At 44.7% G+C, this 14,809-nt stretch overlaps 1 protein-coding gene across 1 annotated transcript; it reads left to right on the top strand.

Moving 5' to 3' along the window:
• The first annotated feature begins 3,282 nt into the window (after positions 1-3,282).
• On the top strand, positions 3,283-9,405 carry LOC125517141 (uncharacterized). The gene is made up of 2 exons (XM_048682331.2): positions 3,283-3,543; positions 8,986-9,405. Exons 1-2 carry the CDS (start codon positions 3,283-3,285, stop codon positions 9,403-9,405), a joined length of 681 nt encoding a protein of 226 aa, XP_048538288.2.
• Positions 9,406-14,809: the final 5,404 nt, after the last annotated feature.

Raw genomic sequence — 14,809 nt, 5'->3', positions numbered from 1 at the left:
AATACCAATCGGTGTAGATCGTACTTGAAGTCCCTCGAACCATCGATGAACGATCCCTCGAACGTAAGACCGAAATCACGGTCTCTCCACAGATTGCAAGTGTACGGTCTTCATAATCCGGCAGCGTTTCACTGTCCAGAGCTAATCATCGCCGAAGAATTAGAGAGAGGAGATTAAAACCACACCAGGCTTCTAATTATGAGGATTAGAGGATCTAGACCTATCTATAATTAGATCAACTAGGATCAACTACAAGTAGAACTAGAGAATTAGAGGAGACTCCAAAACTTGTGTGTTCAAAATTGCTAAAACCTCTAGTATATATATGTTCGGAGGAGGTGGAGGGGCACCAAGAAAGGGGGGAGTCCCCCCCCCTCCTTGGCTGGACAAGAGGAGGGGGATTTCCCCTTCATTTCCGCATACCCCTTCCTTACCCAAGTGGGAAGGGGGTGCCGCCTCCTATTGGGCCCAGGTGGCCCAAATAGCTTTCCACCACTTGGCCTTTTAACGCCCGTTGATATTTAAATAAATATAAAAAACCTCCTAAACATATTTACAACCTTTTAATATTAATTTAACATCACGAAAACTATTTCTACCTATACATAATTTATCGATATTACCCGGTAAACCTCGAAACCCTTTCAGTGACCACGAAACGCTTCCGGGTTCCTCTCGAAACTATTTTGAATATTAATGAAACTGTTTCATAAATATTTTCTCATCACTTCTGTCCTACTAACACTCAGTAGATCGTGATTACCTTAAACTTGTGATCCTGTAGGTTCGGTAAAATATAGACATGAACAAAACCCTTTTTGTTCAATGATCGATAATGGAACCGTGGACGTCTATATCGACCCATATGAGTACACGGATGACATTCGAGTGAACTTTTGATTATCATGTGCTATTTCCTTTGCTTCGTGATATTTTGACATATTGATCCCTATGGGCACGGGAGGAAGATGAGGAGCGCCAGGAGCATGAAGCGGAGGAGCACGGGCCACACAGCAGAGCCGTCGGTAGAGAAGGCGGCGCAGGTGGTGTGGCAATAGGCTTTCCCGTGGGTTGCGCCGCCGCAGGACTTCGTTGCTCTCACCATCTCTGAGGACGATGGCCACGCCTACGGCTACGTGCTACATGGCTGGGAGGGGCTTTTTTTAGTTTTTAAATTTATGTTTAATTGTGTGCATGTTTTAAACTTATTATTTTTAAGTCCACGTAGGCAATGGGTAGACCGTTGTTAGGTGTGTCGGCCAATCCAAACCAAAAAGTGGACACGTCCGTCCGCTCGGTCGACCCAAACGAACATAAAACGGACAAAACCCACGTCCTTGCGTTGGAGTTGCCCTTACACTTAATAATCGATTTAAGGGGGTTATATATTTACATTTGGTACACTTATTTCATAAAGGAAAGAGATAAGGCCTCTGCAGCAAGGCCAAGCAACGGTCAAATATATTTGAAACACGCCCAGAACCCGCTCCTCGCCTCCCCTTCCCGTTAGTTAGAATAGACCCCTAGAAACTTCTCATCTCAAAAACAAAAAAAAGCAGATTTAGATAGAAACCCATAGCCACCCTGAAGCCCGAACCGGAGGAATCTACCCAGACCTAGGGGTCAGGTAGGGCCGTACCTTAGGAAGTAGCCGTTGCGAGGTTCGAATCGACTGGAATCGGGGGGAAGAGCAGAGCAAATCGTGAGAAATTTTGCAGGTTTTGGGGGGTTTGTGTTCTTGCCCTTTCCCGAGCAATTCGTTGATGCGTTTCTCTCGTTTATGGCCTCTCAGATCTGTGGAAGGGTAGGGATTGGCGTGCAGGACTCGGAGCGGGAGTAATCTGAGGTGAGTAGTTTGAAATCTGGGCAGATTTGGTTGGCTCGCGTCCGCCCAAACGGCGTCCCTGCTGTTTCCTGATCCATTCTTGGGTTCTTTCCGAAAAACAAATCTTGGATTCTTTGGTTGCGAATCTTTGGAAGTTCGAAAAATTTCTTGGGTTCTTTTGTTGCGAATCTTTGGAAGTTTTTACAGATTCTGACCAGAAAGAGGCGGAGAATAGACGATTTTTTCTGTTTTGAGGCGATTTCAGCCGGGTCGCCAGCCATCCGATCTGTCTTATCTCAGCCCTTGAAAAACAGTCAACGCACACTCGATGTCCTCCTCCCCGCACCGCATCAGCCACCCCTGCTTTGATCGTCGTCTAGGCCGCCGCTGCAAAAGCATCACGGCTGCCGCCGGCAAAGCACTTTGCAACACCGAAGCCGCCGTCAGCCGCTGCATCGCAGTTCCAAGAGCCACCGGGAGGCTCCATTGGAGCACTAGGAGCCGCCGGCGAGCGCTCCATTGGGGCACCGAGTTGCTGCTCTGCAACTTCGAGCTCGCCGACGAGAGTGCTGCAACGTCGCAATGGGAGACGCGGCGAGAGCTCCATTGGAGCACCGGGCGCTGCACTGCAGCTTCGAGAGCACCGGCCGGTGAGATCCATTGGAGCGGCAAGCGCTGTAGCTTCGACAGACGCCGGCGGCAACACAGCATCGAGAGGCGGAGGCGAGAGCTCCATTGCAGCACCGCAGCCGGCGAGCTCCACGGGGTCGCAGCACCGCATGTGCTGCACTGAGAGCGCCGGCGAGCTCCATTGGAGCACCGAGCGCTGCACTGCAGCTCGACAGCCCACCGACGAGTGCTGCAACGTAGCACCAAGAGCCGCCGGCGAGCGCTCCATTGCAGCACTACCGCTAACGAGCTCCACGGGGTCGCAACGCCGCTTGTGCTGCACTGCATCTCCGCCGCCGTCGCAAGATCCACGAGGACGCAGTTACCTCCGGCGGTGAGCGGCGCCCAACTCTGGCCTCCTGCTTCATGATGTGGCGCCGGCCTCAGGCCCTTTCTCTTGCTTGTGACGGTAGAGGAAAGGGGAAAAAGAGAAGGAGTGGGGGAGAAGGTGTGGAGACGAAGGAAGAGATAAGGCTTTGGCTGGTTGCGAACGGTGTGTGGGGTCGGACACGTGGCGTGCGCTGCAGGTGGTTTGCGCGACGTGAAAATCATCCGGCTTAAAGAGAACGTTTTCCATTTCTTGATGGGTGCTCTTCGTGAGGTCTCAATCGTTGATGCGTTCTTGCAGGTATCCTTAGAGCCTTAGGGGGGCAAGTACAAGAAATACTAATTAGAGACGAGCAAAAGGTATCTAAATTCTCTCCATTGACTCGTTATTCATGTGTTCTCTGATTGTTTCTTGAGTTCTTGCGTTGTTGCTGATCTGCTACAATCTTCTCGCAGTAGAGATGGCTGAAGTGAGGATTGCCAGCAGGACGGCTGTAGCCGATCGCTCTGGCGGTGGATTCTTCGTCGGGAGGGTGGCGTCTCCCGGAGCCGTGGTGGACAAGGGCGCCGTCAAGCCACTTACTCGTCGGGTCCTGTCACCGTCCAGCAACAAGGAGAACGTGCCACCAGCGTGCTCTGCGTGGACTGCACCCAAGAGGAGGAGCTCCCTGCCTGAGTGGTGCCCAAGGACCCCACTCCGTGATATCACATCAGTCATCAAGGTGATAAACATTTCCTCTTGTGGGTCTGCTTCATGGATCAATGGATCATGACAGTTTTACATTGTATGATCATGTGCATTTTAGCTGTGCCTAGTCTATGGCGTCCAAAGTTACTATTCACAACAGTATGATCTAGCTTATGCTAGTTTTGTACCTTGCTGAGATTCATGCAACATCTGACCTGGTGATGTAGACCGAACCTCGATGCCGAGATCCGAGCTGTTGCTGCGGCCCGACCTTCCACGACACTTCACCTTCAGCTGTAGTAGCTTCTCGCCCGCGCACGTGATGTACGCGAAGTAGAGGGATTGAACCTTACGGTCCAGCACGAGAAAACCAATCTCGACGACGGTACTCGCGCGCAAAACAATTTCCTCAAAGCGAAATCGCAACACAGAGATTTTCTAAAGCTTCCTTCAAAACTTAGGATTTTTTAGATAGCTTTCCCAAAACTTAATACGGGTATTTACCCTAAAAACACATCGTGTCTATTCATAAAAATATAAGAATATCTTTTCCTTCGAACTTGCCTGGTTTGAAAGAGAAGGGTTTATTGAGTTGTTAGCTAGAGAGTGGGCTAAAGACTCGGGGGGAAGGTCACCCATTGAGCGGTGGCAGTGCAAGATCCGTCATCTTCGAAGGTTCCTTCGTGGATGGGCTAAGCATACGAATGGGATATATAAGGCTGAGAAGGAAAGACTCCTTATGCTCATTCATTCCCTTGAGTTAAAAGCTGAAACCTTTATTTTAGATACTTCTGAGTTGGAGTCTAAAGTGGAGGCCGAGTTGAGGTTGAAAGCACTCCTCCGCGAGGAGGAATTGAAATGGGCTTTGAGAGCTAAGGTTCGTAAGGTTGTCTAGGGAGAGGACAACACTCAATTCTTTCATATGATCGCTAATGGAAAGCATCGTAAGAAGAGAATTTTTCAATTAGTACAAGATGAAGGGACGATAGTTGGTCAGGAAAACCTGAAACTTTACATTACCAACTATTATAAGCAGTTGTTTGGCTCTCCGGTAGAGAGTTTCGTGTCCCTGGATGAGTCAAGAGTTGAGGATGTTGCCCAACTCGAGAGGGAAGAGAATGAGATTTTGACTGCTCCTTTCACGGAGAAAGAGGTGTTTGAGGCCATTTCACAAATGAAGAACAATAAAGCGCCAGGACCAGATGGGTTTCCGGCGGAGTTCTACAAAAAGTGCTGGCATTTTATTAAGGGTGACCTGTTACCGACGTTTCATGATTTGTTCAATGGTCAGCTTCAGTTGTTCAAGCTCAATTTTGGAACAATAACTCTTCTCCCTAAGAAGACGGAGGCTTTTTGCATTGAGCAGTTCAGACCTATCTGTTTGCTGAGTTCTACAAAAAGTGCTGGCATTTTATTAAGGGTGACCTGTTACCGACGTTTCATGATTTGTTCAATGGTCAGCTTCAGTTGTTCAAGCTCAATTTTGGAACAATAACTCTTCTCCCTAAGAAGACGGAGGCTTTTTGCATTGAGCAGTTCAGACCTATCTGTTTGCTTAATGTCAGTTTCAAAATTTTCACCAAGGTTGGGACGAATAGACTCACGCGGATTGCGCATTCAGTTGTGCAACCGTCCTAGACCGCTTTCATGCCAGACAAAAATATCCTTGAAGGAGTGGTCGTCTTGCATGAAACGCTCCATGAGATTCACTCCAAAAAACTAGATGGTGTGGTTTTTAAAGTGGATTTTGAAAAAGCATACGATAAAGTTAAATGGTCGTTCCTTCAACAGGCGTTGCGTATGAAAGGATTTGACAAGGCCTGGCGAGACCAGATTGAGTCCTTTACGCAAAAAGGGAGTGTAGGGATTAAAGTGAATGATGATATAGGTCACTATTTCCAGACACATAAAGGCCTAAGGCAAGGAGATCCCATGTCACCGATTCTATTTAACATAGTTGTTGATATGTTATCCATTTTAATAGGTCAGGCTAAGGATGCGGGGCAGGTTTCGGGCTTGGTTCCGCACCTAGTTGATGGTGGTATTTCTATTCTGCAGTATGCTGATGATACTATCATTTTTATGGAGCATGACTTGGTGAAAGCCAGGAACATGAAGCTTGTGTTGTGCTTATTTGAACAATTGTCTGGACTCAAGATTAACTTCCATAAGAGCGAACTGTTTTGCTTTGGGAGAGCTAATGAGGACCAGGAGGCGTATAAGCAATTGTTCGGATGTGAGTTGGGTTCGCTACCGTTTTCTTACCTAGGTATACCCATTCACCATCGTAAGCTGACGAACAAGGAGTGGAAATGCATCGAGGATCGTTTCGAAAAGAAACTGAGCTGCTGGAAAGGGAAGCTCATGTCTTATGGAGGACAATTAATTCTGATTAATTCGGTCTTAACCAGTATGCCCATGTTCCTTTTATCCTTTTTTGAGGTCCCGATGGGGGTCAGGAAGAGGTTAGACTTTTATCGATCGCGTTTCTTTTGGCAGAATGATGAGTTGAAACGAAAGTATAGGCTTGCAAAATGGGATATCATCTGTAGGCCGAAGGACCAAGGCGGTCTAGGCATTGAAAATCTAGAGATCAAGAATAGATGTCTCCTTAGCAAGTGGCTATTTAAACTCTCATCCGAGACAGAGGCTACATGGGCTCAGATTCTCCGGAATAAGTATCTTCAGGCTAAAACTTTGGCTCAGGTGACAGTGCGCCCGAATGATTCTCCGTTTTGGAAAGGGTTGATGAGAGTCAAGCCCCTTTTCTTTAACAGGACGAAAATCTTAGTCGGTGATGGGGCTAATACGAGGTTCTGGGAGGATACGTGGCTTGGGGAGACGCCTCTGGCACTTCAATATCCTACTCTGTATAACATTGTTCGATGTAGAGAAGCCTACGTTGCAAATGTCTTACAGTCCACGCCTCTCAATATTAGCTTCCGGAGGACGCTAGTAGGCCATCGGTGGGAGGCATGGCTTCATCTTGTACGAAGGCTGATGGATGTCCAGCTGTCCCAACAGCCAGATAGATTGTTTTGGAAATTGACTAAGGACGGCGGGTTCTCGGTTAAATCCATGTATCTGGATGTCATTAACACTAGTGTCATTCCTTGCTCGAAGCACGTCTGGAAAGTTAAGGTACCTTTGCGTATCAAAGTGTTTATGTGGTTTGTGCATAAACAAGTGATTTTGACAAAAGATAACCTGGCAAAACGCAATTGGGTGGGTTCTGCTAGGTGTAGCTTTTGTGATTCTAACGAAACTATAAGGCACCTCTTTTTAGATTGTCCGCTGGCTAAGATTATTTGGCGTTCGATTCATATTGCTTTTAATATTACTCCACCTACCTCTATCAATATGTTATTTGGAACTTGGCTTGATGGGGTTAACTTGGATATAGCAAGACACATTCGTGTGGGAGCGTGTGCCTTGTTATGGGCAGTATGGAACTGCAGAAATGATTTGGTTTTTAACAGAAAAACGAACTTTCACTTTTTGCAGGTTATCTTCAGGGCCACAGCATTGATCCGTATGTGGTCGTTACTCACTCCGATGGAGGCCAGGGGGCGTTTGGCTACTGCGTCTACCCGATGGGAGATGGTAGCTCGGGGTATTTTCAACCGGTTTGGATGGCGGTCATGTAATAGGATAGGCATGTAGTGCTCCTATTTTTTGCCAGCCGGTTGTGGCTTTTTTGATTTGGCTCGCTGGAGCAGCTTGTTCTTTTTTGTACCTTCAGATATTGTGACTACTTTTGTTTTGATTTATAGGCCGTATGCATCTTTTGGATGCAGAGGCCGGGGTAATGCCCCTTTTCTAAAAAAAAACCTGGAACATGATCTGGCTATTTATACTAGTATAGCCAACCCACCTAACAATGATTAAACACACGCAAGCTTTTGTATCTATTCCTGACTTCCAAACGGAAACAACTAAAGATAGGAACTAACTCAATATTTTTCCTAAACAAAACTCTAAACTTACACAATATCTTGCCGATCTCTATGGGGTGGGCCCCAGCCAACAGAACATAATGAAAGATATTCACGCACGTCAGGACTCCTCCTGGAAGCTTCACGTGTCTTCTCTTTCCATGGTAGAAAAATAAATAGCTCTCTATTTTTAATCCTCTTGACCGAACCAGACCAATCTGATCTCGTCTTAGTCTTTGTATCATAGTAGGACTCCTTTTCTTTCCATGATGTAATGCACGTCAGTATTGCCTTGCAAAACTCAACACATCCATCGGAGTAATTCGGCCAACATGCAGACTTGCATGCATGCACATCTACAAGCAGTAATATTCCACCAAGCTCTTCCTCACGTGACATCATATTTAGTTGTTGGTTTCTCTCTTTAAACTGAACAAAGCACATCTCTTTTAGTGTCTCATCACCTGTACAAGTTACATTATCTAGCTCCTGTTCATCTTCACAGATCTGTAATATTCTGGGCACATATATATCTGCGATCTTAAGCGGTACAACAGTGCGTGTGGCCATATCACCTGGTGTATCGAATTTGTACATCAATAGTGTAGTTTGTGGGCCGCAATCTCAGTTTACTTTTCATGTGTTCTCTTTCAGCAAGATATTTGTGTATCAAGTTTTACTCCACGTTCAGTCATATATCCATTATAAACTCTCATATTTTGGAACGACACTCCAGTTGCTCTGTAATGTGGTGCTTACACAGTGGATATAATGTTATTTAGGTGATGCAATATTAGATAACTGAACTTTGATGTTTTCGGATGTCAATTTTTTGTCCATGTTCAGTTATCTACCCATCTTTTGTTTTAAAACCTTCAGAATTATACTCCCTCCGGTCCTTTTTACTCTATACATTGGATTTGCCGAAAGTCAAACTTTGCTAAGTTTGACCAAATTTATATTAAAAATTATTAGCATCTATAATATCTAATAAATATAATATGAAAATATATTCCAAGATGAATCTAATGATATTGGTGTTGTTATGTGAGTGTCTATAATTTTTTATATAAACTTGGTCAAAGTTGGATGAGATTGATTTCGAATAAACCTAATATGCAAAGTAAAAAGGACCGGAGGGAGTACTCCAGTTTGTTATGTAATGTGTTGTTTACACTGGATTTTCTTTTCTTCCCGATTATGCTATGTTATAACCTGGATGCTCTCTTTCAGCAATCTGTTTGTGTGTCAAATTTTAATCCCATGTTCAGTCATTTACCCATCTTTTTTCTAATATTTTGGAATTATAAATTTGCTTCACTGCTTCCCTTGAGTATGCATCGAAAAAGCATGCAACATTTCTCTGAAATAGATAGATGTTCATGCCTTTTATTCCTGCTCATATTTCTGTTTGCTTGAGGGTTGCTATTCTTCTTGTAGACTGTCAACTTTAGCATGGTGAAAATGGAAATGCAGTTTCACCCATTAAGATGATATGTTTCCATGGCAGTCTGGTGCTATACTAACTAAAATCTCTGCAGGCTGTTGAGAGGAAAAGTCGGCTGCGAGATGCTGCGGCTCGGCAGCAGCTCCAGTGGGATGAAGAAGACTCCTCGGAGCCTGAGGATCCAGCACAGACAGATGAGGGTATTCATGGAAGCACAGCACCAACAAATGAAGCCCTGGGTGTTGGCTCGGCTAAAGTTGTTGAAACCACCGCAGCATCAGCAACCTGCTTGGGCGAGGGCGAGAGCACCACGATGGTGAAGGCATCTGATGACTGCTCCTTGCAGTCTCCATCCAGACCAAGTGGAGAAAACGACGTGGAGAAGCAACTAGCCAACTCCATACAAGAGATTGAGAAGATGGTGAGCCGGAACCTGAAGCGAGCTGATCCCAAGGCTACTCGGCCTTCCAAGACCCCGGCTGTCCAGAGGCGCACCCTGATGTCTATGCGCTGAGCATCACATGTCTGCTACTTTCTTAGCGGCTAGTCCTAACTAACCATGGTGCTCGGTTCTCTGCTTGAGGAGTTGGGTGGTGTTGTGTTCATGGTGGCTCTTTGCTTGAGGATTTGGGTGGTGTGTTGTGCTCATGGTTCTCTGCTTGAGGACTTGGGGTATGGGCGGTGGTAGCTAGCTCTCTGCTTGAGGACTTGGGGTATGGGCGGTGGTAGCTAGCTCTCTGCTTGAGGGCACATGTAGGATTACATCACCAGACTTGATTGTGTTACTGTGTATGTACTTATATAGCATGTCTGCGTTTTGTCATTCAGCTGATCTCCTTGTTTGTTGTTCCACTGTAACTAACAGTAACTAATAAGACGATAGATATGGTGCATCTTCTGTTGTGGAGAAAAATAATATCTTGTTGGTACGTGACATGCCTTATAAGATTTTCTGGTTGGGGCGCGAGGTCCTGGCATTCTGGTCTGCAGAATGTGTTGCAGGGCAACAGCGATTTGGAGTTTGGGAACTTTATATTGCTGCCAAGTCTTTATGCAATTGTCAATGCACTTGGAATTGTTATTCGTGGATGTTGTTATCCTCGTTTCAAGAAACCAACAACAAGAGCATGATTTTTTTTAAACGAGGCAAAAGATTTGTCATTTTTATTGATTAAATTGTCCGGTTAATTGACGAAAAACCGGGCTAAAACCGATACGACACAACCCACATGACATGGGCACCACCGACCAACCTGGCCACACGCACAAGCAACCGACGGCTTCGACTTTGACGACGAGCAACACAAGAAAAATATGCAGGACTTGCGCCGACCATGTCCTCCGCAAACGATCACTAAACACCTGTCATCGTTACCACGTGGACTCGCTCCAACGCGGCTCCGACTTCAAAGCAACCAAGCAACCACGGAAGAGCACATCGGACATGCTAGGAAGAACCGACTACCGAAGACCACGCCGCGACCCAAGCTCCTCTCAACGCCATCATCGTTGCCAAATAGGAATCAGCGCCCCGCCTCAGCAAATCACGCGGCGAAGATGCCATCATCCACCAACCTCTCAGTCGTAGCCGACTCTGAGACGATGCCCCTAAGGAGGAGAAAGACGCGTAGACGCCTATTGATAAAAAATACTCCCTCCTCAAAATATTATAAGGTATGCTTAGCTTATTCTTGTCTTCATCGCGTATACTCTAACTATAATTTTCATTTATTGTATGCCTATAAAATTATTGTAAAGGCATATGAAATAAATTTGTTTGCTAGACAAATACGATGATAAAATTTATACTCCCTCAGTACAGAAATAAAAGTGTGTTTAGATCACTAAAGTAGTTATCTAAACGCTTTTATATCTTCTATATCTAAATAGAAGCACCCCACTAGCTGATTTTCCTGAGTCCACGTGAAGCCACGTCATCCGAATTGCTATAGCCGTTGATACAGTACAGTTCACGAATCTGCAGCCGTCTAATCATGTTTTGATGCAATTTACCAAGACTTGCCACCGCTAAGTGGAAAATAACGATTCGTTGTTTCTCTCCAGCTCCCTCTATTCTTCAATCTCACTGCCCCGCTCAAGTTTCCGTAAATGGGCTAGACCTGTCGCGGCTGAGCTGGCTCCCGAAGCCAACATATGTTATGTGGGCTGTAGGTTGTAGCCCATGCGTGCTAGGTTCCCACGTACGGTCATCTTCCTCACGCTGGGGAGCTCCTAACTCCTGGCGCCCGAAGGCGATGGGACTGGGCCGGCCCAGCAAAACAATTCAGTGCATAGAGGTTGTTTGCGCGAAAAGGCCAACCAACTGGACTACCACGCTGTACTGACCAAATCCAGGGCCAATATATAATGTATATTTGTACCCGCGCAATTTACTACACATGTAAACGCTTAATGTAGCGCTATCATTTTTTAATTATTTGAAAACATTTAGGAAAAAGTTCATTGACTTTCGATAAAAAATTATATTTAAAAAAATCATTGATTTTTAAAAAAGTTCATCGGTTTTGAAAAGAGTTCATTGATTTTAAAAATGTGTTAAACGATTTTGAAAAGAGTTCATCGGTTTTGAAAAGAGTTCATTGATTTTAAAAATGTGTTCAACGATTTTGAAAAGAGTTCATCGATTTTTAAAAAGAGTTCATCAATTTGGAAAAATGTTCATCAGTTTTGAAAAAAGAGTTCATCGACTTTGAAAAGAGTTTGTTGGTTTTGAAAAGAGTTCATCGATTTTGAAAAAAAGTTCACCGATTTTGCAAAAAGAGTTCATCGATTTTGAGAAAGAGTTCATCAATTTTGGAAGAAAAAAAGTTCATCGGTATTGAAAAAGAGTTCATCAACTTTGAAAAGAGTTCATCGATTTTGCAAAAGAGTTCGTCAATTTTGAAAAGAGTTCATCGATTTTGAAAAAGAGTTTATCGATTCGGAAAAAAAGTTCATCGGTTTTGAGAAGAGTTCATTGATTTTAAAAAAGTGTTCATCGATTTTGAAAAGAGTTCATCGATTTGTAAAAAGAGTTCATCGATTTGAAAAAATGTTCATTGGTTTTGAAAAAAGAGTTCATCGACTTTGAAAAAAGTTCGTCGGTTTTGAAAAGAGTTCATCGATTTTGAAAAAAGGTTCACCGATTTTGCAAAAAGAGTTCATCGATTTTGGAAAAAAAATCATAGGTATTGAAAAAGAGTTCATCAACTTTGAAAAGAGTTCGTTGATTTTGAAAAGAGTTCATCGATTTTGCAAAAGAGTTCGTCGATTTTGAAAAGAGTCCATCGATTTTGAAAAAGCGTTTATCGATTCGGAAAAATAGTTCAGCGGTTTTGAAAAAGAGTTCATCGGGTTTGAAAAAAGTTCAGTGATTTTGAAAAAAGTTCAGCGATTTGGAAATAAGTTTTCGATTTTGAAAAAGTGTTTGTTGATTTTAAAAAAAAATCATCGAATTTAAAAAATAGTTTATCAATTTTGATAAAAAAAGTTCATTAAATTCAAAAAGGTTCATTGAATTTGAAAAAAAATCACACATTTACGAAGGAAAGAAAAAGGAATAAGAAAAGAAAAAAGAAAAAAGAACATGAAAAAGAAGAAGAAGAAAATCTCGCAACCCGGAGAAACAAGAAAAGAAGAAAAAGAGGTTGACAAACACCAAGTGGAGCATTGACTGGTGATAACAGCGCTGCTATCTCTAACGACAGATCCCAAGTTTGAACCATCGCACTCGCCCCCTTTTTGATCGATGCAGTTTTAACATAAAAAGGATTAAATGGGCCGGCCCAGCGCATCGCTAGGGGTATGCGCCCGTTTGCGTGCAGCGAAGAAACGGGCGCAACGGGCGCCGTTTAGGATTTGCCCTCACGCTGCGCCCGACTCTCATCCTCATCCTTATCTCTTCCGCCGCCACAACCATATCTCTCATATGCCACAAATTATAGCTTCGAAACTGCAGCATTGATCGCCCACATTACTATCCCTCCGTTACCCTGAAACTGAAGAAGAATCGCTAGATATAACTGAGCGGACACGGCCTTTGCGTTTCAGTGATGCCATCCTCCCGCAAGACCGTCGATCTGCCTGCCTCCGTCGCCACCACCATGGTTCTCGGGTCGCAGGTCGGGCCGCGGTTTAGCTGCCGAGCAGCTAGATCTTCGAGGAAAACATAGCCAAGTCAATCTGTGCGGGTCGTTGCCTCCTCTCCCTCGCCCCAAATTTTTCTGAGTGATGGGAAATTGGCTAGCTGCTGGCCCGTCGTTCCATTACTAGCCACCCGCTGCTGCTCTCCTCTGAACCTCCTCTGCCATGCTTGCCAGTACGTCTCGCCTCTTGATGTTTCTATAAGTGTTGGGACGCTGGCTGGGCAGCCATTCCTTGGCCAACCATCTATATCATCGAGCAAGGAACAACTGTTGCGTCCTTTGTGTGTCGTTGCTCTGCTCCGAAGCTGCCCGGGGCAGCAAGAAGCTGACTAAATTAGCCAAGGTGATTTCCATAGAGAGTTATGTCCACCTTTGGGATGGTCACATCAGCTTATCAAGTGAGCCGTCGGAGCGCTCTTACATTCAACTGTGAGATGATGAATATCACTCTTGACATGCTTATGTGTGGCCTGCTTCTATTTTTGCAGTTACATGCTTATCCCACTACTCACACCGCAGTCTGCACCATCTGATGCTACAACGTCACACGCCTCCTATGTATGTAATGATTTTTTTTCACCATGATGAGGATGACTTTTCATACATTGTTGGGGATCAAGACAAATTGTAACATTGGGCCAAATTTTACAAGTATTCGAACCACTTTTTATCTGGATGCTTCAGAGTTATTTTCTTTGTATTAGAGACTAGCGCAAATGAGAATCCTTTTGCGTGAGTGGCAATCTGCCAGTCAGTTAGCAAATATATTTTTTCATATTCTTTCCATGTTACTAATCAATCTATTTCAATATGTAATTCTATAAAGGTATATTCGCATTCCTTTCCGCAGCAATGCGCGGAGTGTCACCTAGTTTCTACAGAGAGAGTACATGTTAAATCCATGTACTTTGGTATATATTGATAGTCAAAGTTGTGTATCAAAGACCATGCAAAGTCAACCGTGTCTTTTGTTTTTTTTTGGAGGGGGGGGGAGGATGGTGCTAAGACATCTTCACGCCATTGAAGCAATATGCTGCAGAAACTGCCGACATAGACAACACGATTGCAAGATAGACGCGACGAGGCTAGTGGCTCCATACTGCTCCAATGGGACATGCCTCACAGCAACTCTATCAAAGTCGCTATCTTGACTCGATCACTATAATAACTATTAGTATGATGATTTCGGATCAAAATGACTCTCTAGCAGAGTCGTCATATGGTCCCGGGTCATCAGAACTTAACGGCGTGTCAGTTTGGAGCGCGCTCAATCCATCAACCGCTCATGTGGAAGGGAAGTTCACTTTCCTTCTTATCTTTTCGCGCGGCCCGTCTCCTCTCTCTGCCAATGGAGTGTTCGACCAGACAGCCATGGCATCAGGAAGCGTGCAACTGCCTAGGGCTATTCCCGTCATGTTTTCCATTACAGTTTTTCAGCGCCCACCACATCTTCCCGTTGCTTGCGTCAATAAAGAGGTCTTTGACATGACCAAATAACTCAGAACCTCCACTTCCAACATCGCTGCCCGTAGCACATTCTTCCTCCCTGTCGCCATGCCGCTTCCCCTGCGGTCAGATTGGGTGCCACCCTCGAAGGGGAGGGAGCGAATGGTGGACAAAAAGCAAGCGTTGGAGGAGGATCGCTACTATGTGGTGGAGGATTTGATACACTTTCCTTGGGATGTCTGGTTCGCATAATGACATCAATGTGCTGCAACAGTCCCATTGCTTACAAGGTTGTGTGCAAGAGAAGCTCCTTCATGCAACTATACC

Source organism: Triticum urartu, chromosome 6A (genome assembly GCF_056163025.1).
Source record: "Triticum urartu cultivar PI428250 chromosome 6A, HENAU_Tu73, whole genome shotgun sequence".
Classification (NCBI taxonomy): domain Eukaryota; kingdom Viridiplantae; phylum Streptophyta; class Magnoliopsida; order Poales; family Poaceae; genus Triticum; species Triticum urartu.
This window is presented reverse-complemented; position numbering and strand designations above follow the sequence as displayed.

Excerpts from the sequence above, each read along its gene's own strand:
- LOC125517141 (XM_048682331.2), top strand. The coding sequence starts at position 3,283 with ATGGCTGAAGTGAGGATTGCCAGCAGGACGGCTGTAGCCGATCGCTCT. Across the intron at positions 3,544-8,985 it reads ATATCACATCAGTCATCAAG|GCTGTTGAGAGGAAAAGTCG; the intron begins GTGATAAACATT and ends AAATCTCTGCAG.